Here is a 24792-nt window from a genome sequence, read left to right as displayed (position 1 = left end):
TTTCAGCAATGCTGCCCTCTAGTGTTCTTAATTATTCAAATCATGTAAAAACCCACCTCAGCCATCAGCATGGTTGTTTCCTATTAGTAAGCTAAACACATTTTTCTCTGAAATAGAATTAAATTTTAATTCATGGCAACATGAATCTCCAAAACTGCAGCCTCTTGGTTCTCCTGCAATTTCTCCCTGCTTTTGATGTTGCAGCCTCCTTCCAGGACAAGAACTCACAGTGTTCTCTTTTCCCAATTCCACCAAGCTTTTCTCTTCAGAGTCAAAAGCTAAACAATGAGGAAAAAGCCACCAGCAACAAAAAGACCTGGGGCATTGGAGTGCCTCGCAGAGGCTCTCCTCACCTTTTTCTCATTTCTCCTACACATCTCACGCCTCCTTTTACACTTGGTTCACAGTTTATTGAGACTAGAATTCATCAAACAGGTGCTCCCGTGTCTTCCCATGATGAGTTCTACAAACCTCCCTGGGTCCCATTATCTTCACAAAAGTGTCCTTCTTACCTCTAGGGGCTCTGTCCCTCCTCCCTCTCCCTTTATCAAGTCTGTCTCCCTCTTCCATCCCAGCCCCCAGGCCATTTCATCAATAACTCCCTCTTCCTAGGTCACTCCAAATGGCACACAGGCTTACTCTTAATGTCCCGTGACCCTGAATATCCCTTCAGCTCCTGTCCTATTTCTCTTCCAAACTTATTGAATGCATTGTCTTTAAGGCCTGTCCTTCTTCCACTCATTCTTCCATTGAGTGGCTTCCAATGGCGCCAGCCTTGCTTGATCCCATCACGTCACTGACACTGAAGCTGCTTTTCTCACGGTCTGCAGTGGTCTCCCTACATATGGCCAAATCCAATGGACACTGTTTGGGGCTGTTCTGACACAAATGTCCATGGCGTTCCACCCTGTGGGCACGGCTCCCTCTTGAAGTGCCCTCTGCTCTTGGTCTGACACATCCCTGTGTGCCAGCTTCCCTCCTGCCCCTTTGGCTGCCGGCTACCCAGCATCCTGCATGAGTCCTCTCTCTCACCCCTGGGCTGGCCATCAGAAACTCTTCTCTTTTCTCTCTATAGACTTTCCTTACAAGGCTCATCCATTTTCATGAATTTAAATATAGTCAATAGACTGGTAACTAATAAATGTATATACCACCTCTGGCCCAGTTTGCTCACTGTCTTATTTATCCAACTATTAAATATCCACTCGACATCTCCCCTTTATTTTTTATTTATTTATTTATTTTTTGAGATGGAGTCTCGCTCTGTCCCCCATGCTGGAGTGCAGTGGCACGATCTCGGCTCACTGCAAGCTCCACCTCCCGGGTTCACACCATTCTCCTGCCTCAGCCTCCCGAGTAGCTGGGACTACAGGCACCTGCCACCACGCCTGGCTAATTTTCTGTATTTTTAGTAGAGACGGGGTTTCACCATGTTAGCCAGGATGGTCTCGATCTCCTGACCTCGTGATCCACCCGCCTCGGCCTCCCAAAGTGCTGGGATTACAGGCATGAACCACCACGCCCCGCCCGACATCTCCCTTTTAGTATCTCACATGCACCTCCATTTTTCCCATGTCCAAAGAAGAACCCTTGATTTTTCTCCCAAACCTGTTCTTCCTTCAATCTCCCTTATCTCTGTAAACAGCCAGATATCTGGGAAACAGCTTTAATTTATCCCTTTCCCTGACCACACTCAGTCCATCTGTAAGTATTGTGGATTCTGCCTTCAGCATATATTTTGAATCCATCCACCTCTCTCTCTGTTTGCCACCACCACCCTATTACAAATCACCGTCATCTCCTGCCTAGAATACAGCAATACCTTCCTCAAGCTCTTCCTACTTCCTCCAGTCCTCCCTGTTACTAATGATTCTCCACAGCACAGAGACAGTGTTTTGAAATGCAAACTATATTCTACCATCCCCTTACCTGATAAAATGTTAATGCCTTCATTAAACCTTGAATAACATACAAATGACATGGTTTGCCGTCTGCCAACTTTATCTCGTACCCCTGTCCTCCTTCCCTCCCATTGCTGGGACTCGCTAAGCTCTGTCCTTCCTCACAGCCTAGGCACATACTATACCATCTGCCTCGAATGCTCTTCCACTTTCTTCACATGGATGGCTCTTTTTTTCTTTTTTATGCCTAAACATGATTGCTCTTTAGTGAGACCTTCCTTACTCCACTAAATACATCTTCTCTTTCATTTCCTGTCCCAGTCCCCGATGTTATTTTCTTTATAACACTTTACATTTTATAATGACTTACTTGTTTACCTCTCCATCTCTCTCTCAACTTGAAACTCTCTGAGTCCAGGAACTTTGTGTCTGTTTTACTCACAGGAGAACTCAGCAACCAGCACAGTGACTGGCAAATATTAAGCTTTTAATACTTGTGTGTTGTATAATTGAATGAATGTGCAGGAAGAATCACAACTTCCACTCCATCTTCACTGCTCTTGTCAAGGACTCCCACACGCCCAAGCCACCTGTCAGCATTCTGTGCCTGTCTTACTTGATGGCAGAGACAGAGTTAAGGGAGAGACCAGGTCCAGTTTATTCTCTGTTAACCTCTTCTGTGTTTATCAGCATGTTTGATTCACCACAGTATCTCCAGCACCCAGAACAGCAGACACCTAATAGATACTGTTGATTGGCTGAACTCCCAGCTCTGAATGACAGGATGTGAAGGGAAAGGGAGCTGGTGCAGTCATGGAGACATCCAAAGACAGAATCTATCTGGGGCAGAGATTCATATCATTGTTTTCAACTTCTGGAAATGTTTATCATAGGCACGCATCTCCATTTGTATAATAAAAGAGAAGAAAAGCAGTTCCTTAACACTTTTTTAATCATATGTTTTATAAATGGAGAATGAACTTCATAGTTTTCGTTGCTGGGCAATAGTTTGATATTCTAGAGTCTTTCTCCAAGAAAAAGAAAACTATTTTGCTTATAAGCCAGCTTTTACCTCTGTTGGACACACAATGGTGAATGAAAGCATTTCCATCTTCCAAAAAAGAAATCAAGGGCAATTAAAAATAGTTTTTAGAAGGCCGGGAGCGGTGGCTTACGCCTGTAATCCCAGCACTGTGGGAGGCCGAGGCAGGTGGATCATGAGGTCAGGAGATAGAGACCATCCTGGCTAACACGGTGAAACCCTGTCTCTACTAAAAATACAAAAAGTTAGCCGGGCAGGGTGGCGGGCGCCTGTAGTCCCAGCTACTCGGGAGGCTGAAGCAGGAGAATGGCGTGAACCCGAGAGGCGGAGCCTGCAGTGAGCCGAGATCGTGCCACTGCACTCCAGCCTGGGCGACAGAGCGAGACTCCATCTCAAAAAAAAAAAATAGTTTACACCAGCCAAACAAGCAAAGAAGCTAAGACCCTGACTCTGGCCATTTCATTCCAAATCCTGTTCCCTATCAATCTAGACAGTGCCTGCTCATAAGAAATAATAATAATAATAAAAAGAATACATCTACTGCAACTCTACTTTGAGACAAGGATTTGGTCCTTCTGAAGGGCATTTAACTGACTGGTATTACTGAGAAATAAAAAAGCCCAAGGCCTGTGACCCTTTGAAACTGTCGAGTGACCTGGCATCCTGAGTGTTTAACTGACCTGCTTTGTAGAAGAAATCCAACCCTGTCTGTGAATTTTAACTAAATTAAACTTGAGGGTCTCCATGCTCTCTTGTTCTGCAGCACATCTGGTGCCAAGAGGATTTGCTCAGCTCCATCCTCTGGGGAAGGGATTCATTATCCTGTTTAGGAAATGTGATGTCGAGCTGCATGAGGCTGATGAGCACACTGGGTGGGACCACAAACAGGCCCCAATGAAATCAATTATGTGGGCGTCTTAGAACAAAATTTGGTTCAAAGTGATCAAGGACAGGGTGTGTCATTGCAAGCTGTGAGCCACGGTGGCTTCAGCTGTTTGTTCAGCATTTAATATGTTTATCTTTCTGCTAAACACGTTGTTGTTGAGTCACCTCTCTTAGAGACCCATTCTGTGTGGGGCCCAGCTCTGCAAGTCCAATATACAAAGACAAGCCTTTCACCCTCAATGACCTTACATTCTACAAAGTTAAAACAAATGCCTTCTCTTACTTTTCACTTTAGTGAGAAAGGTACTCAGGCTCTTAAAAAGGTGAATCATGTATTCTTTATTAGGCCAGGAATCATCAAGCACTAAAAGTAAAGAACTTAAAGTGGTCATTATATTTTCAATATCACTTAGTGTTGTTGCTGCAAATGGAAAATGGAATGTCAGTTTACCCAAAAGTACCATCAGCCTCCAAACCATCAATATTTCATATCAGACTATAATGTTGTCACCAATATTAGGCTAATTTTATTAAACAAACAATTGCATTAAGCTTCTAAGCTTTGGCTAGAGAGGTAAAAATCGCATAACTTTGAAAAGTAGACAAATTCATGAAATGCTGTCTGTTTGACCTTCCACAGAAATTGTGCGAGCCATGACACATGTGATAAACCAAGGCATGGCAATGTACTGGGGCACCTCGAGGTGGAGTGCTATGGAGATCATGGTAATTTAATTTCTATTTTTAAATGGCTATTGAGTACCTTATTATTGCTTTTCAGATGCCATGCATAAATTGCAAGATCTTTTGCAAACTTTTCTCACAATCACTATGGTACTGGAATTCTAGAATCAATTCTATCATTACAGAGATGGATATTGGAGCCAGAGCTCATCCGTTCAGAATACAACAGAGAATACAGTGTTCTTTGGTGGCAAGAGGGTAAAGTGAATTTCACAGCTAATCAGATATATTAACAGAGTATTCTAGTTTTCTTATAAAAAACTGTATTAACTATACTGTTTATACCAAGCTAATTACAGATACTTTTATATGTTAGTCTAAGTCTTATTTCTTTAGGAACTTAAAAATAGTTAAACTACATTTTCTTTATCATAGTGTACAATTCACACCTTGACTAATTTGCCCTGGACTTAACTCAATCGAAACCCCTCAAAGAATTAATAAGGGTTTCCTACATTTCATATTGCTCTTAGTGAAATCGGCGGTGACAAATTTGCTTATTATTTGGCATCCTCCATGTTTCTTGGTTTGTACTGATTTCACCAAAGTAAACATTTCTCATGCATACAAATTACAGCGAAGCCTTATTTCTCATCAGTATAAATTCGTTTGTAATCTCATTCCTCCCTAGGAAGCCTATTCTGTAGCAAGACAGTTCAATATGATCCCGCCGGTCTGTGAACAAGCTGAGTACCATCTTTTCCAGAGAGAGAAAGTGGAGGTCCAGCTGCCAGAGCTCTACCACAAAATAGGTAATCTTCAAAATAAAAGCTACTGAATATTTTTAACAAGAGAAAGATCACTGATTCGGGGAAAAAAATAAAAACAGTGTTACTGAAATGCTTTCCTAAATGTCCCTAATTATCATAGACATTGTAAGAACCATGCATTCCAGAGATTGTAGCAGAATCAAAATGTAGCAGAATCTGCATTTAGTCTACTGGGTATCACTGATGAAAGCCAAGCAGAGTTGTAAATTGTGACTGGTGTTTCAGCTGTACTCAGCAGGTGTTCAAAAAAATGCATACTGAATAAAAGGAACAACCAATGAATAAATTCATTTTTCATTGGTGCTTGCTCAAGTAAACAATGACTACCTTTCAAAAAAAATCATGGATATATACAACTGTATCTACTACCCTGGCCCTGGCACTGAGTTAGAAATGGGAAATTCAACAACTAATAAGTCGGGCACTACACATTTGTGCAGATAGAACTAATGCCTTCAGAGAGAGGGGAAATATATATATATATATAATATACCCAAGAAATGTAGACATTAGGAAAAGATGAATAAGCCACATTTTCAGGCTTATTTATCAAAAGTTTCCAGAGATAACTTTCTTCCTAAGAAACAGAGGTTCATATGAGCAGGAAAATTCTGGGAAAAGGAGAAAAACATAAAACTTCAACAACAACAATAATTGTTATTATTGCTCTCACTTATTGAGTGTTTATTTTATACCAGGTGTGTGCTCCTGCTGTGTACCAGGCACTATGTTAGGCACTAAATGGACAAGGACAACAAAAATTCATGGATGAGCCACATTTTTCAGGCTTTCTTATATGCACTCCCAAGAACTGACAGTCCATGTTTAATTGGTTGATTAAAGAATGAAACACAATTTGTAAGCTCCTAAATTGTAATGGAAAAAAATGCATGCTGATATTAACTCATTTATCTGGCCAGCTTTTCCCTATAACCTACCAAATTCTTTAGTGACTACCGCCCTCCCCACCAACCCACCTTTTGATCCCAATTTGCACAAGCAACTTTCTAAGTTTTTTCTTCCGTAGGGGTTGGCGCAATGACATGGTCTCCACTTGCCTGTGGAATCATCTCAGGAAAATACGGAAATGGGGTGCCTGAAAGTTCCAGGGCTTCACTGAAGGTATTTTTCTCAATGTCTAGAAAAAAGCCTGGGGGTAGGAAGGAGGGAAGAAGATGGATAAGAACAGCTCTGCAGCGGCCTAGGGCTTCCCAGCTCAGGCAGACTGTGTTGCCCGGGCCAGTGGCCCCTGGCAGGTTCCCCTAAGCCTTCTGGAGGTCTTGGCTCCTGGCCATGTATCAGTCAGCCCTTCATAATCTGACTGCGTTGAATATTCTCTTCCTCTGGGGACTGGGGAAAAAGTGCCCAGTGACCTGACTGGACTTACAGGGCTCGAATTCTTACATTGTTATTTATTCTTATATTAAAGAAAACATTCCATCATTTGAAACTGATAAAATACAAAATCTCTTTTCTATATACGAGGATTCTTACATTATTTCCTTTTCTTGACAAAACAAAGTGTAAGCCATAAAGGCTTAATCCATATGAGGCCAACAGTTGTAGCTGAGTATGGCTGACACTTTTTATTGTGTGTTGGGGGCAGTGGGTTAGAAGGGGAGACTTCAGGAGACAGATACATAGCAAAGCTTCTATCACTTAAAGCAGCTTAAATTCTGCTGTGAAGCAAAAAGATATTCAAGATCATTGACACAAAATTACCTCCATTTAGGACATCTTGATGACTAATTTATTGGAGAGTACTCCAAACATCTCTCCTTATTAATAACAACATGCCTGTTTTTAAAAACTTGAGAGAATGTGTAATAACATTAGAATCACAAATTACTCTGTATTGTCAAGGGAGAGAGAATACAGGCATTTAAAAAATTAGATAAACCAGAGTCCTTCTAAGAGGAAGTATAAGCCTGACACAACTTCTTGCCTCCATCAGCACTAAATTATTGGGAAAACAGCTGAAGTCAAGTCTGAACCACCAATCCTTTTATCATTGTGGCTGTGGCCACTGCGAGCTTCCCTAATCAGAACATTTTCAAGGCTCTAGGCCTTTGACTTTCCTTTCTGTCTGTAACAGTTGAGCTTTGGCTTGTTTGTTCTCTAAAATAATACAACATAAATATGTCCTAAAGCATGATGACATGATCCTATTTCTAGTTTTGTATTATTACAAAAAACAATTTTCCTAGAATATTAAATAAGGTCTTGCTTCTGAAAATTAAAGATTGTTCTGAAACAAGTCTAAACAAGTCAACAAAGACAGACTAAAAGCATCTTAGGAAAGAAGGTATAAAAAGAGGAAGGCAAGAAGGGAGTGAAGAAGGAAGGAAAGGAAGAAGGGAAGCACTGAGAATTACAATTTTACTGAGTACCTACTATCTGCCAAGCACTGAGCTAAGTGTTTTCATTCATCAACTTTTATTCTCACAAACAGAATGGATACAGGTGACTTTTAGTCAGTTGAGCTAAGCATGTTGTCATATGTTCTTTCAGAGGCTTGCTGAAAAATTCAAAGCATTTCTATATATGCTGAGTGTTTGTTCTCACAATAATCTGCTGAGAGGCAGACCATTTTCAGAAGCAGAAACTAAAACACGAAGACCTTAAATAACAATCCAAGACCACAAACTCGTAACAGAAAAGGTTGATATTAGAACCCAGGTCTCCTGGCTCTCAGTTAATTACCTCCCTCAAAGACATCTTTATTTCTCTTTAAAACCAGGTTTTTAAAGGAGGAAGAAGTAGCTATGCTGTATTTGGAGTGCATGATTGTCTAACCTCCATCACTGTTTGAGAAAAGCTTGCAAACAGCTGCAAAAGCTTTCACAAATTCACTAGTGAAAGGAAAAAGAAAAAAAGAAAGAGTAATGAATGTTTGAAGGTGGCTAAGCCCAAAAGCAGCTTGGGAAATATTTTTATTGGTGACTTTTATAAAGTCAACTCTGTATCTACTGGAAAATCCTTAACAATAAACATTAAGCGCTCTCAACAGATGATAGGTGGCCGATCACAAAGTATGCTTGCTTCTTTAGAGCTCTGCAGACTCTCAAGGCTCTACATTATCAACCTGAGTGCTTTCGGAGTAATATATGTGCACTTAGGAAAGCCACTTGAGTATAGTTACCAGAGCAAAAAAATAAAAAGTAAAGGAGGCAAGTATCAGAGCAACCTTTGGAGTGAATGAGAATGCCATGAAAGAGAAAGAAAAAGAAAGAGAGAGAGAGAGAAGGAGGGAGGGAGGGAGGGAGGGAGGAAGGGAGGAAGGGAGGAAGGAAGGAAGGAAGGAAGGAAGGAAGGAAGGAAGGAAGGGTTAGTTAAATGAAAAGATAGATATCTGGGCAAGTAGATAAATAAATTGGTAACATTCATCTTACCCTCAATGAGAATAATAGTTTATGTTTCACATTGGCTATTGTTATACTGATAAGATTAAGATGTTAATATTTTGCATCTGTTGTAGTATTGAACTGCAGTTGAAGGATAAATTAACTCAGCATAAAAAATATCTATCTAGGGCTCTTTTAGAAAGTAACACTCTTTTTCTGGATTTTCTGGGCCCCCTCATCTGACCCCAATACTCTAACAATGATTTCTAAATTTGTGTTATCAGCTCTGACTTCACTGCTGAACTGCACAGCACTCCTTCTTTGTGTCTATTAGACATCTCCAAGTGGAAGTCCCATGGGCATCAGTCATGCCTAATGGAATCTATCCTCACCCCCAGAACCTGCCATTCCTTCTTGCTTAACAGTGCCTCCACCCATCCATCTGGTTATCTCGGTCAGAAGCCAAAGCATTATCTCAGACTGCCTCCTTTCCTTCCTTATTCCTGTTCAACAAGGCACCAAATCCTCCAGACTCTATCTTGACTCTAAGATCCATCTTGTGCACAGCGCTTATTTAGATCTTCATCATTTCTTACCAGATTTACTGTAGTAGCTTCCCATCTGGACTCTGATTTCCTCCCCTTTTCACAACTCACCACTGTGACCACTTAATCTTTTTAAAATATTAATCTGACCATATCATAACCCTGCTTAAAATCCTCTAATGATTTCCCAATCATTGCTTATAGGACAAAGCCATAACTCCGCAATAAAGCATTCAAGGAAATTCCCTTGGGATCTAAGTTGAGCCTATTTTTTTCATTTGTGTCTCCCATATCATACTACTTCATTTTCCATGCAAATGCACTGTACTCTCCTTTGCCTCCCAGAAATGTCCTTTTTTTCATTCTCTTGTGGAACCCCTTCTTATTGCTAAAGACAAAGCTTGGTTGTCTTCTTCTCTATGAAGACTGTCCTAACTTTACAAAACTGAGCTATTTGTACCTTCTCTATTATTCCATGAACACTTCTTACAGTCTTCTAATTCTCTGGTTGCGAGTAACAAAATCTGATCAGAGAATGGGGACTCTATTGGTTCACAAAGACAATCCTTGGGAAGTATGGAGTGGCCTCAGCAATGACTCCATCCATGGACTTGTACGTTGTCATGACTTTCCATCTTCTCTATTTCCCTCTGCATGTGGGTGTCATTTTCTTCTACTATAAATGAGGCCAGGAGCAGGAAAACTGGTGGTTGCAGGCTTGCATTTCTAAAGGCATGTAACCTAAGATAAAAGCGATCTTTTCTTTACCAACTTCAGTCCAGAGATGACTGGTCAAGCTTAGGTCATGTGCCACCCTGTGAGACCAATAACAGTGGCCAAAAGGGTAAGGTACTATGACCAGCTCGAGTTATGCACCATCTTGTCGTGGCATTTTCCATTAGAAGGCAGTAAAGACATAGCTTATAAAGAAATCATTGACAGAAGTGGAACCCCAACAAAAAAACACTTCCCATGTTACTAGGTAATGATTTGTGAATACATCTAGGACAGAAACTGAAACCTGCTCATCTGACTCATCACAGAGCTTGATGAGTACATAAGAGGTACCTGAGTCTTTGTTAAATTAATTTGATGAGCCATAACAAAATCAATAAAGTCTGATCAAGAGACCAGGTGTATAGCTTTTAAATAGAAATAAATAGTGCAATAAAATTTATTGGCAGCTCCTCCCTGTTGATGGCAAAATGCTTTCTAGAAAAATTATAGGCCAGATGTGGTGGCTCTTATCTGTAATCCTAGCACTTTGGGAGGTGGAGGTGGGCAGATCACTTGAGCCCAGGAGTTTGAGACCAGCCTGGGCAAAATGGTGAAACCCCATCTCTACAAAAATACAAAAAATTAGCCAGATATCATGCTCACCTGTAGTCCCAGATACTCAGGAGGCTGAGGTGGGAGGATCACCTGAGCCTGGGAGGTCAAGGCTGCAGTGAGCTGAGGTCATGCCACTTCCCTCCAGCCTGAGCAATACAGTGAGACCCTGTCTCAAAAAAAAATTACAAAAATATGTACCCCTCTGTCAAAGAAAAATAAGAAGCACGCACACCTTGATGAATCAAAGTTGGGGGAGAGAGGTGGTCCAAGTATGTCAAGGGTTCATGTTAAGAAACTAAGCATATTGTACATTATGGTAAAATTTCAGAAGGCAAGTTTTCAGCTCTAGCATTTTACCTAGAGATCTCAACCTCAACAGTGACTTTGTTTTTGTTTTGAGTCAAAGACTTTGATGTTTAAGTAGAAATAGTCAACGATCTTGGTTGTTAAATTATTCTAGACAGTGTTCAGAACTGAAATGTGACTGATTCTGTCCATGGCTCCAGTTTCATCCTGAGTTCAATCCAAGATTAACTAACAACTAATTAGGGATTTGGGGCAAGTCTCACAGACTATTCTCACCCCAATATCAGTACCTATGAAATAGGGACATATAAAATCATCATAGCATTGGGAGAGGGCAAAGAAATAGGCTTTAGGAAAATTTAGAGTTTTGTAACATACATAAAACTAATAGCCAACTAATCTGTGGAGGAAAGCTCATTCAATTGTCCCTTTGACAAATATTTAGTGAGTGTACCCAGACTTTGTGCTGAGTGCTGAGGATACAGGGATGAATGGGACAGTCTCAACCCTCAAGGAGTAGCTCCAGGATTTGTAAGAGGGATAGACATGAAGGGGTGAATTATGAAATAATATGGAATCCACAAGCCCTATGGAGTCCCACAGGACTGCTGGCAGAGTCACACTGCATTGGAGAGGAGGTGTCATGATCAGTCTGAAAAACGGGAAGAGATTTATTTTGACCCCACGGAACTCTGGTTTCTCTGACTCCTCCCTGACCACCATATTGGCTGAGACCCTCCTCCTTGCCAGCCACAAGTGTCAGAACTGGAGATGCTGACATGAACAACAAGCCATCCCTGGCTTCTACCTGCTAGGTTTAGAAACACCAACATGTAATCAAATCATTGCAGTGAAGTAGGGTGATAGAATAGGGTTGGATGAGGAGATTTCACTTTTGATTCATGGATTACTGCCCAGTCAGCAAGCAGGCTTTATTACTGCCACAACCACACCTACCTCCAACCTTCCTACAAAACACACTTGTTTGCTTCCATATTTAATTAACATTTTAATTAAGCCTCATCTCCTATCTCTGCTAACATTTTCTCATTTGTAAAGCAGTTAAAGCTGTTTATTTCCAACACACTTTTATTTCCTTTAGTATGAGGAAAGCAGTATAAAAACTATGCATCTACTTTTTAAAAACCCTAACCTGCTTGTATTTCCATAGGTTAAAGCAACAATGAGATTTATAGTGTTGAAGATGGAGAGATAGGGACTCAATAAATAATTGCTTGATTTTTACTTTTTAATTTTTTTTTACTTTTGGAAGTCTGTCTCTGAAAATGGTGTGTGTGTGTGTATGTGTGTGTAACACAGATACATATATACACACACACATACATAAAACTTGTAACCCAATCCTAAGAAAGAGAATGCACTGCATGCAAGATTTCAAAAACGGAAAAGTTACAAAAAATTGATTGATAAACCAACCACTCTTCACATGCATGGTATATACTGAAATTCAGAAATTCTAATACTAATAAAAAGCAATTGTTCAAAAAGCAGTTGGCTATTAGTTTTCAATCTTTGTTAGCTGGTTTGAATAACATTCAGAGATATTGGTCCTCTGAAAGATGTTATGAAACTTTAGTGAGCATTGGTGATGTTTTTCCCACTGAGGACACCAAAAGTAAGTTCAGGGACTCTCTGACATAGACAGCACTCTGGCCCAGGAAGTCTGCCCCGGCCCCAAGGCAATGTCCATTGTTTACAATGTCCACCTCATCACCACTGGCACCAACTGTCATCTCTGGAGAGATGCTCCAGGCCACCCTTCTTTTTGAAGAAGGTGAGGCTCCTCAGAGCTAAGGCTGGGAAAACTTTAGCCATCTCCCCAAGCAGGCTACCAGGTTAGGAGCCAGCCCATAAGCCTTTGAACTTTAGGAGGCAAAACTGAGGCAGCTTGCCCTTCTCCTTTTCTCATCGGCAAAATAACTCAAAAAATCACCATAAAACATAATGTGGTTACCCTTTTCTTTGGAAATATTGTCTTAGAATGATGAAAAAATGCTCAATAAACAAAAGCCAGCGGCCTATTGAAATCATGTGGGTGCAGTGTCCATGGCCCACTGCCTGTTGCAGAGCATTCTGCGGCCTCTGGGAAGATAAAGATCTGCGATGGCGATTATGTCACAATTACACACAAGAGAGAAAGTCCACATTGCCACACAGTGTGATGATTTTTAATTGTTTTCCCTAAAACAGACTAACACTCTTGCAAATACTCTTTTCCTCTGGGTGTTGCTGCTTGGTGCTCGCTTTATGTAGAAGAGTCTATTGTTCCCTTTCTCATAGTAAGAGCAGAGCCTTCTGGAAAGTAAGGCATTGAGAAGTTCTAAAAGATTTTTCTCTTTATATTTAGGAAATTAGGTTCATTTTGTAGTCTATAGATCAGGGTCAGTTCCTTCTCATTGGCTTTAAAGAACAGTTTCCTGTTTTGAGTTTCTTTACTTTTTTAAGTTTCAATAGTTATACAATAGGTAATAACATTTGCAAAGTCTTTATCTACTTTAAAATTTTAAAAACCAACTCGGTACCTATCAGTTATGCCACGTCTGCTTCTAGGAAGCAGCTGCAGAAGCTAACAACAAAGCCACATTATAAAAAGAATAAGAGATTAGCAGTGAATTGAAGGCAAGGGGGAGAAAAATAGTTAAACAAAAATGTAAAATAATGGTTTTCTTTGAGCAGAAAGCTTGGCACCCAGCTTTCTTAATAAAAAGGAGACATAATAGATCTTGGTAAATTGCAAATGCACTTTTTTTTTTGCTACATTCTAAAATTGGGCTATCTCAATAAGAAACATTACTTCTTCTGTTGGACAGGCTAGGATATAAGTGCTTGTATGTCACGGTCAGGGTTATAACAACTTCTGTGCAGGCTGATCAATTTGAATGGTGAATATTAGTCAAAATCAATCTGTTTTGAACCAATAAACAAGGAGCAAGATCGTGAGGAACATTTCTTTGCATGAAATCATCCCTGTCAGTGTGAAACATAAGGGTCAAAAAATTCAGAAAATCATTATGAGGTTCACATATTTTATTGAATTACCATTCTTTGACATCAGATCTTTACCAGACATTAACATTTCAATGTTATGCTTTTCCCCAGTGCTACCAGTGGTTGAAAGAAAGAATTGTAAGTGAAGAAGGGAGAAAACAGCAAAACAAGCTAAAAGACCTTTCCCCAATTGCGGAGCGTCTGGGATGCACACTACCTCAGCTAGCTGTTGGTAAGAAAATTACTAAGCTATGGGGTGGTAGAGGGACTTCTGCTGAGATCATAGTTTTCTATTGCTGACCACACCCTTACCATGATAAAATGTCTATTGTAGGGACAGATGATCTCTGAAGCATAAACTCCTGCTAAATATAAAGTGAGTTATTTGAGGTTCCCCAGAATATTCTACATGATAGCAAATTTTTCTTACTTCTTTCCCCTGGCCCTTATAACATAGTTTAAATGAGAACATGTCAGTGATAACATACACTATCACAGATGTCAGGGGTGAACTGTGTAGTGACATCCATTTCTTCTGGCTCAAGTTTCTGTCTCTGTTGAAAACTAAGCCAGGGTTGGTGAGAGGCTGAGATACAGGGCTTGACAAGCCCAAGGCTACTGCCACATAAAAAGCTGGTCCTAGAGAAATACCTTCACCCCGAAAGTTCTTGAAGGCCATAAACATTGTTCTTCTAATGCTGTGGAGTCCATGAAAGGTCATGATTGCTGCTAACAATTGAAAACCACAGGTGGCTGGGCGCGGTGGCTCACGCCTGTAATCCCAGCACTTTGGGAGGCCGAGGTGGGTGGATCATGACGTCAGGAGATCAAGACCATCCTGGCTAACACAGTGAAACCCCGTCTCTACTAAAAATAGAAAAAATTAGCCGGGCGTGGTGGTGGGCGCCTGTAGTCCTAGCTACTTGGGAGGCTGAGGCAGGAGAACCCGAGTGGCGGAGCTTGCAGTAAGCCCAGATTGCACCACTGCACTCCAGCCTGGGTGACAGAGCAAGACTCTTTCTCAAAAAAAAAAAAAAAAAAAAAGAAAAGAAAAAACCACATGCATTGTTTGAGAGAAAGATAATATGAACCACGTTCAATCATGGGTGTTTCAGTCAACAATGGACCACATATATGTAGGTGGTCCCATAAGATTATAATGGAGCTGAAAAATTACTATTGCCTAGTGATGTTGTGGCTGTCCTAAGGTCCAAGTGCAATGAATTACTTGTGTGTTTGTGGTGATGCTGGTATAAACAAGCCTACTGCACTGCCAGTAATATAAAAGTCTAGCACACACAATCATGTACAGTACACAATACTTGATAATGATAATAAATGACCATGTTACCGGTTTATGTATTTACTATACTATACTTTTCATCTTTACTTTAGAGTGTTCTCCCACTTACTAGAAAAAAAAAAGTTAACTGTAAAACAGCCTTATGCAGGCCCTTCAGGAGATATCCCCCAAAGAGGAATTATTATCACAGGAGATGACAGCTCCATGTGTTTTACTGCCCCTGAAGACTTCCCAGAGGAACAAGATGTGGAGGTGGAACGTAGTGATAGTCCTGACCCTGTGTAGGCCAAGGCTAATGAGTGTGTCTGTGTCTTAGTTTTTAACAAAAAAAAAGTTTAAAAAGCTAAAAAAACACTTTTTAAAAATAGAAAAGCTTATAACGATATAAAGAAAATACTTTTGTACAGCTGTACAATGTGTTTGTGTTTTAAGCTATGTCGTTGAAAGGTTTTTTTGTTTGTTTTTTTGTTTTGAGATGGAGTCTCGCTCTGTTGCCCAGGCTGGAGTGCAGTGGCGCAATCTTGGCTCACTGCAACCTCCGTCTCCCGGGTTCAAGCGATTCTCCTGCCTCAGCCTCCTGAGTAGCTGGGATTACAGGTGCACACCATGAAGCCCGGCTAATTTTTGTATTTTTAGTAGCAACGGGGTTTCACCATGTTGGTCAGGCTGGTCTCTAACTCCTGACCTCGTGATCTGCCCGCCTTGGCCGCCCAGAGTGCTAGGATTACAGGCGTGAGCCACTGTGCCTGGCCAAAAGCTTTTTTAAATTAAAAGTTTATAAAGTAAAAATGTTACAGTTAGCTAATGTTAATTTATTATTGAAGAAAGAAAAATCTTAAAAATAAATTTAGTGTAGCCTAGGTGCACAGTGTTTACAAAGTCTATGGTAGTGTACAAGAATGTCCTAGGCCTTCACATTCACTCACCACTCATTCACTGACTCACCCAAAGCACCTCCCAGTCCTGCAAGCTCCAGTCATGGTAAGTGCCCTACACAGGTATACCATTTTATACCATATTTTTACCATACCTTTTCTATGTTTAGATACACAACACCATGTGTTACAACCGCCTATAGTATTCAGTACAGTAACATGCTGTACAGATTTGGAGCCTAGGAGCAATAGGCTATCCCGTATAGCCTAGATGTGCAGTAGGCTATACCATCTAGGTTTGCGTAAGTACCCATGATGTTCACACAATGAGGAAAATGCCTAACAATGCATTTCTCAGAACGTGTCCCTGTCGCTATGGGATGCATAACTGTATCTTATTTTAAATTTTCTAGTGACCACATTAAAGCATTAAAGTGAAACAGGTGAAATTAATTTTAATAATGGATTTTCTTTAACCCAATATAGCCAAAATATTATCATTTCAACATGTAATAAATATTAAAAATTATTGAGATATTTTACTTTTGTTTTCTACAAATCTTCGAAATCCAGCATATATTTTACACTTAGAGCAAGCACATTCCAATTCAGGCTAGACACATGTTGCATGCTCAATAGCCACATGCTGCCAAAGGCTACACACTGGGCAGAAAAGCCCTGAGACTTCTGGTTCCCTTACTAGGGGATATTTGTCAGGTTCTATGGTAAGCACCTCAGGCTCACTCTCACTGTCTTGTCTCCTTCATCATCAAAACAATCCGCGGAGGTCTATACTATTACTAGTCATATCTTACCGATGCTAGTGGAGGATTTTCTATTACTCTCTCCACTTATAAATGAAGAAATGAGATAAAAGAATTCATGTGGTAGCTATGAGAAAGGAATAAAATGGGTGCTGATTCTAGAGAAAACAATCCTAAAGATGAAGAAATAGCAGGAATTGGGACATATCAGAAACACTAATCCAGTGAGATAAAAAGCTCAAGATAAGGTCTATGCAAATAAAATAATTTAATAGAATATTTGTTGGTAGCTTGACTATTCAGAGTTTGGGAGGCAGAGAAATGTTAGTTGCAATTAGCAGTCATAGAAAGATAGAAATGGGAGGTGGTTTTAGAAGGGGGAAAATGCCATGTACCTAAGTATGACTGTTGCTTTAATCCTTTCTTCAAAAAAAAAATAAAATCAAACAATGTATTTAATGTTATTACTTAGCAACCCTACAGCTTTAACAAGCACAGTAAAACATATTAGCTATTTGACCATAGGCAAGTTACTTAACCTGATAGCAATTTTCTCATCTGTAAAATGGGTATAATAATACATATCTTACAAACTAGTTGAGTAAAGGGAAATTATATATATATAAAGGAAAAAGTAGGTGCTCAGTGAGTGCTAATAAAGATGATGATGTTTTTGCAAAGAGTAGACATGCAAAACTTGAAGTTCTGTCTGCTCTTAGCCATGGCAAGCAATCAGAGTAATATGCAGAGAAATATATTCTGCACAATCATATATGGTTTTTAGATAGTAACATGAAGTATTAAACTTAGCCCTGAAAGACCGGGAAGAACACTGTCTTTCTAGAGAGGAAATCTTTACAAGATTTAGACTCTCACTAGATATTAGGTATACATGAAATACCTTCTTTACAGGATCTGAGTTCAAATTAAAACATGCTTCTTTTCCCCTTTTCCTCCTTCTATCCTCTCAGATGTCTTTCTCACCTGTCACTTCTTTCTTTGTAAATAAATAATTTTGTTTTTAGCCACAAAACTCTCAGAATCAAAAGGGAAATTATTTCTAGGCATGTTATCTTTGATCTGCTAGGAGAGTGTGGGAGAGGGGAGATCTTCCGGCAGAAAGCAAACTACTTGAACCCAACTATGTGCCTGCTCCCCAAGCCACACAGGTATACTGGAGCCAGCATTCACACTTTGTTCTTAGTGAACAGGCTGGTGACACTTGGTTAGAGGTGCTAATTATCCAGAATCAGCTGCAGTTGCTACCATGGAGTTGACCAGCTCTGCCCAGTGGGTTCTCCTGTGCCCTACAGGCCCATTAGGGGAATCAGCTGTTGATGACCTCGAGTAGTCAGGTAGTTTATGGGCAATAATTTACCTAGAACCTGCTTTGTCCTCAGAACTACCTTTAAGGCCAAAAACAGTTCTCAGTGCAAAGCAGGAAATAATGCAGTAAAAAAAAAAAAGAGAGAGAGAGAGAAAGATTGGATTGGTACTTTTATACAGCACTATTTTGTATTTTGCCCATGTGGAAATTCCGTGATTACCATAAAAGGCCTGGACATGGTAACAGCTTAAGAGTATCAGTTGACAATATGGCCATCCAAATGGGGGCAGAAGACATGCTTGGGGACATCCATCAATCATCCATGCCTGTGTTTATTCAACAAACATTTAATAAGTTCCTACTTTGTGCAAGACACTGGGCTGGTGGCTGAGCATCCAACTGCAAATAAGACACATCTCACAGCCTGGTGGGCAAGTCAAGAAAATAAACAGATAATTTTAATACAGGTCATAATACTGAGAAGGGAAGAGGGGATTAGGGAATTAGAGTAGGAGCTTGGAATTCAGGGAAGTACTTTAGGAGCAGGCAATATCTTTGGGGAATCTCAAATGATAGGCAAATATTAGTGAGGAAAAAAAAGGAAAAGGCAAAAGGACATTCCAGGCAAAAGGAACAGCTTGAGCAATATGCCCCAGAATGAAGGGAGAAGAAAAGAAAAGCAGCAAGATGCTTGGGGATGAAGAGGATTTAAAGACAGGTGAGTGCTCCTGAAGCACAAAGTTCAAGGCAGGGAGCCATGAAGCTGCAGAGGTAGGCTAGAAAATAAGGTTTGCCAAGGTAAGAATTAAGAACCTCATCTTACAGGACAATGAGTTATGTCAGGCACTAGCTAGGGAAGTGATATGATCAGATTTGTGTTTAGAGAGACCGCTACTGGCTGGATGAAAGCTGTATGGGGGAAATGTAAGGGGACAGTTCAAGCAAGAGGTAGGAAAACCAGTTATCCAGGAGAGAGATGGTGAGGGCCTGAGTGAGGGCAGCGGTGACCGAGGTGGAGAAGACAGCTGAACCAAAGCAGTCATTGTCAAACTGAGCCCTGTATCCATACAATGGAATACTCTTTAGCAACAAAAAGAAATGGTATACGGGTACATAGTGCAACATGGAAAAACCTAGAAAACATATGCTAAGTGAAAACCAGACACAACCACCTATTGTATGATTCCATTTAGATGAAATGTCCAGAAAAGACAAATGTGGAGACAAAAAGTAGATTAGTGGCTGCCTGGTAATTGAGGTAGGGATCTTATTAGGGTGATGGAAGTGTTATAAAACTGCATTAAAAATGGTGAAGGTTGCACCTTAAAAATGGTGGTTGGTAAATTTATAAAAATTATTTAATGTACACCTAAAATGGGTAAAATTTTTGATGGGTAAATTTTACCTCAATAAAGTTGGTTTAAAAAAAAAAAAAGAGCATGGTCCCAGATCAGCAGCATCAGCATAAGCATTACCTAGGAATGTGTTAAAAATGCACAGACCGCACCCCAGACCTGAATCGGAAACTCAGCGGGTGAGCCATAACAATGGGTGTTTCACAGGCCCTCTGGATGATTCTGATGCATACCAAAGTTTGAAAACCACTTGATTAGAGGAATATTTAGGAGGAATAATCAACTGGACTTAGCAGTTAAAAGGGAAAAGGGGGTCAGAACAGGACAGTTCTTAAAGATTACTCCCAGGTTTCCAGATTGGGGAGCCACATTGCTGGTGATGCCCCCAAATGTGACTGGGAATGCAAGAGGGCCAGGCATCATAGCAAGAAGTTTGCCGTGCCTGTGGGGCATCTAGCAGGAAGGCCCAGCAGACACTGCATCTACGAGTCCAGCAACACTGAGTTCTAGGCAGCTAAGGACTCAGATGTCCACTGTAACCACCAGCAGGCTCCTGGGGACCTTAGTTTCTGGACACAGCAAGAAGGTGACTGGGATGTGAAGATCAGTAAGGGAATCTGAACTGACCTTTTAGAAGTTTAAGAGGGAAAGAAGGTTGGGGCAGTATCTAAGCAGGTAAAAAGGGTCAGAGGAAACTTATCTTAGAATGGGAGAAATTTTAGCCTGTTTTGTTGACAGAAAGACACAGTAAGAAATTTTGAAACGGGGTGGTGGGGGCGGTGGGATCATGTATGAATCAAGTCCAAGAAAAGGCAAAAAGGAGATATCTCCAAGGCAGAGTTTCGTCTTGGACAGAAACCGCACACATCCTCTTCTGAAACTGGAGGATATGGATGTGGATTCTTATGCAGTAGGAGAGTGGGGAATTAAGGAATATTCCAGTGGAGGGACTTGATTTTCTATAGACGTTAGGACAAGGTCATCTACTAAGAGTGAGGGGACAGGGGTTGATGGGATGGTTTAAGAGTACAGGTTTAAGGTCATTTTCGGGAAAAGAAAGATGACCAAGGACAAGAGTCAGGCTGGCCAGGCTGGCTGAAGCCAGCTGGGAGGGAAGACGTGAACGCACAGGGGCACCAGACCATGAACTGTGAGATTCTCTCCAGCACACTCAGCTGCCCTGAAGTAGAAGCCAAAAACGCAGATGCAGTACTGCTGGGGATTTGCTAAGGAAGCGGAGGAAGTGAGGGGTGTGAGGGTTCATAAGAGAGTAATTTAGATCATCAACACAGGATGAATCTTGGGTTAGGAAGAAAGGGAGGTCCAGAGAGAGCTGCCAGGTAGGTGGGAACCAAGGAACCAGAAACCTAGAGTCTACAGGGGCTACAAGCAACAGATGTGGAAAATGAGACCATGAATACAATGGAAAGACAGGAGGTTGTGGGCCAAGGTAGAAACAGGAATCCAGCCATCTGCTGGTGAGCCGTGTTAGGTGTTTCCAGAACAATGTGTTTCTGGGGTGGGTAGCTGGATTGAATGCCCCTGTTGTGGTGACAGGGCCTTATGTGGAAAGCAAAAAGGCCTTAAGCCCCGAGCCAACCCAAATGCATTGAGTGTTAACTAAGAGACATACAGTAGGCTAGCAATTGGAAAACCAGCGGAGAAGCAAGAAAGACAGCAGTGCATCTGTGTTTTCTGCTTCTACTTGAGGGCAGCTGAGCGTGCTGGAGATAATCTTACAATCCATTGTCTGGAGCCTCTATGCATTCACATTTCCCCTCCCAGCTGGGCTTTGACAGATTCTGTCAAATCTTCTACACAACAGGGGGTGCTGCTCAGGTTTTTAATCCTAGGAAGCACTGTACATCCTCCACAAAAGAAATTAATAAATTTTGGCTGCAACAAACAGCTGTAGCAGGTGTTTATAAGCTAATCAGTGATTGGAAGTGCTTTGATAACCTGACCCCGTGTCCTCTCCTCCCAGCGTGGTGCCTGAGAAATGAAGGTGTGAGTTCTGTGCTCCTGGGATCATCCACTCCTGAACAACTCATTGAAAACCTCGGTGCCATTCAGGCAAGTATTGCAGCCCCTTCCGACACCAGGGAATTTAATGGTGCCTTTGAGGCTATCTCCAGGTAGCGTCCCATCTCTCCACCTCTCTGTCCTTCTGGGTGGGGCAAGAGTAGGGGGAACAAAGGCAACAGAACACTTTCCCAGTACATGGATCCAGGGTTGTCCTCTGCCTATGAACAGGCAGTATTCCCAAAGCTCATTTCTTGGGATGGTTTGTTTCTGTGGAAGAGTGCATTCCAGTGTTATACCCGGCAACTGACTTCCCAGGCCTCGCCATAAAAGCCTGCCTGATAACTTGCCTGGAAATTTAAGTCACAGGACAATATACATACATCATTTACTCATTTGTTCTTTCCACAAATATTGCCCACCTGCTGTGTGCTGAGCCCCTTCTTGCTGTTCCCTGAACATCTTGTATTCCCCCTCCCATGATAACTTTTATGATAATGTAGTATAACTGCCTGTCTCTCCTGCTAGACTGCAAGCCCTCTGAGGTCAGACCTGTGTCTTTGCTTTTCCACTGGTTTTCCAGTTCCTAGGGTACTTACTACATGTCCCTTAGTTAACACTCAAGATCTATTGAATAAATATTTGCCATGTTTTAAGAGAAATGGGCTCAAAATTCTATTTTGGACTTCCAGGATCACATCTCCCTAGAAGCAAATTTAGGAAGCCCATCCCTATTCCCTATCCCACGAAGACGGCCACTGGTCCAGGGCACTAGATGGGGCCTGCAGCCATATTCTGGGGAGCCTGTAGTGGCAGTGGGTGGGTTGAAAGGATGTTCCTGGGAGCTCTAAGAAGAGGGGTGGAGTTTAGTATCTATTGTGACCACCTCCTTTCCCCAAAGGCCACAACTAGTCCTGAGCCTGTCCTACTCTCAACCCTGCTAAAAGCCCTAGGAATGATCCTGCCCGCAATTCCTGCCATAGCCACTAGCTGCTAAGGTTATCCATTTTTCTCCTGCTCATGGAGGAAAAGAACTGTCTCACAGCTTCTTCCCTATCTACCTGTCCCTGCAACAAGCACAAAGCCCTGTTACCATTCCCAAAAGGAAACAGGTGGAGGTAGGGACAAACATGATTTAAAATCCTTTTTAAAAATAGCCCAGAATACACTGTGGAATAAATGGTATAGATCCTTGCCCACTCCCCCAACCTTTCTTAGGACTGTGCAGCCGTGTAATCACCTCTGCCTCTCTGCTTCTAGCAATTCCCATATCCAGCCCCGTAACTCCTACTGGATTCTGTGAGGTTCCCTCTACCTACATGAGGAATTCTCCCTCTTATGAATGCCACCTCTTATGTTCATTTATGCTCTGGGAAAAGATAAGGGCACACAGTGATGAGGGGACAGAACAGTTTGTACAAAAAAGAACTGAAATTCAATCCAATGATTTCAGTTTCACTAATATTTATGGAGCACTTATTCTATGCCTGGCATCATGCTAGGCAGTGGGAGGACTGAGATGAGTAAGAATAGGACCTGGCCTTCAAAGAGCTCGTGTGCTGGCTGAGAAACAGTGAATTAAAAAATCTGTCCCTTAATTCATTCAACAGATCTTTGAGAGCCTATTGTATACCAGGTACTGGAGATACCACAGGAAAGAAGAAAAACACTGTCTAACCTTAAGGGGTTTTTTACATGCCAGTAGGACAGGCAGATAAATATGCAAAATGATTTCAGGTTGTGAAAAGGGCTATTAAGGAAATCAATGTTTATTTTACTGAGACTGAGAAATGGGTGAGCCTACATTAAATGTTTTTGCAAAAAGCCCCTCTGGAATATGTTTATTCCGAGGGCTTCACATGCCTTCATTTTTTACATTCTTTAACAACCATTCACATGTCTTCACACAGCATGTGAAGAGTCCAGGAAAGTGCATTCCAGGGACAGGGAAGAGCAGTGGAAAGGCCCTGAGATGGGAAAGACCTTGACTTTTCCCAGGAACTGCCAGCTAAGGCCAATGTGGTCAACACGTAGTTGAGCACAGGGACAGCAGATGCACTGACGTGGAGAGACAGGCAGGGCCGGGTCTCGCAGGACACCATGGGGTTAGAGTTCATGCTACATGTAACAAGTCCTTGTGGAGGGTTTTAAGAGGAGGGACATGCTCCTATTTGAATGTTTGAAGGTCACTCTGGCTGCCGTGTGGAAAGTAGAATGAAGGGCAAGGGCAGTCATCCAGGCAAGAGGCGATTGTGGCTTGAATGAGGGTAGTGGCCATGGAGGGGGAAAGAAGTGGATGGATTCTGCAGGTTTGGGAAAGAGAGACACCATGGCTTGGCAGAAGAGGGAGGAATTGAGGATTCTTATCATGCTAATACAGGGAGATCACTGCCATTCCCGGGGGCAGTCATAGTGCCTAGGGATGGCATATGAGGCAAGTCTAGGGCTGAGTTTTAAAAGCTGTGGAAATAGGCAAGGCAGCTGACAGGGAAGGGGACACATTTCAGAGGAAAACTCTTGAGTAATTTTTCTTCCCAAAACATTTCCTCCCTAGCAAGGCTTTGGCTGGCAGCAGGATGAGGCTTTGCCTATCCTAAAGGGGACATTATCCATGCAGCAAGACTGCTACCATTGCGGGCTTACCAATCCTCCCCTGTTCTACTTCACCTCCCACATACCCAGCACTGAAGTCCACCCAAGGCAAGCTGTGATTGGGCCCCGCAACATGGTGAAAAGCAGACTGGGTGACTAGGGGTGCCCAGCAGTGGTGGGACTGGCTGCAGAAGGATGGAAAATATGGAGCACCAGCAGTTGTAAGAAAATATTTCTAGTAGGCTGGGAAGGCAGCTGCTTCAAGGGATGCCATGTGCCTAAGATGTGCAGGAACGAATGGGGCGTATGTAAATCAGAGCCTGACAGGTGGGAGAGACAAGAGGAGAAACCACAGCTGCAGGCAGCCCACCTTCACTCGCACAGGTTCCATCCTCGCCACTCCCACCTAAAAGGTGGGAGAACCACCCCTCCCCCTCCTCCCCACATGCCTTAAAACCCTTCTGAGGCTCCCTATCACCTACTCAGAGAAGGCCAGGCTCCACAGCAGTCGGGCCTCATCACTCTCCACCACACCTTCCTGGAATCTGAATCTTGAGCCACTCTCAACCACTCAGAGCTTCGGCGATAACAGTGGCCCTCTGCCTACAAACTGACCACTATCCCAGCCTAGCAAAATCCTACTCCATCCCCAAGTTCCAGATAAACAGGAACCCAA

At 41.8% G+C, this 24792-nt stretch overlaps 1 protein-coding gene across 3 annotated transcripts in view; it reads left to right on the top strand.

Annotated features, from left to right (window-relative positions):
- LOC116463610 (voltage-gated potassium channel subunit beta-1) overlaps positions 1 to 24792 on the top strand; it is a 494700-nt gene that overhangs the window by 467518 nt on the left and 2390 nt on the right. For all 3 annotated transcript variants that reach the window (XM_058434760.1, XM_032146791.2, XM_032146794.2), the window contains exons 9-13: positions 4469 to 4554; positions 5204 to 5324; positions 6370 to 6464; positions 13990 to 14110; positions 21487 to 21575. In XM_058434760.1, coding sequence (XP_058290743.1) covers positions 4469 to 4554; positions 5204 to 5324; positions 6370 to 6464; positions 13990 to 14110; positions 21487 to 21575 — 512 coding nt within the window. The remainder of the gene's footprint in view (positions 1 to 4468; positions 4555 to 5203; positions 5325 to 6369; positions 6465 to 13989; positions 14111 to 21486; positions 21576 to 24792) is intronic.

This window comes from Hylobates moloch, unplaced genomic scaffold (assembly GCF_009828535.3).
Source record: "Hylobates moloch isolate HMO894 unplaced genomic scaffold, HMol_V3 SCAFFOLD_44, whole genome shotgun sequence".
Taxonomy (NCBI): domain Eukaryota; kingdom Metazoa; phylum Chordata; class Mammalia; order Primates; family Hylobatidae; genus Hylobates; species Hylobates moloch.
This window is presented reverse-complemented; position numbering and strand designations above follow the sequence as displayed.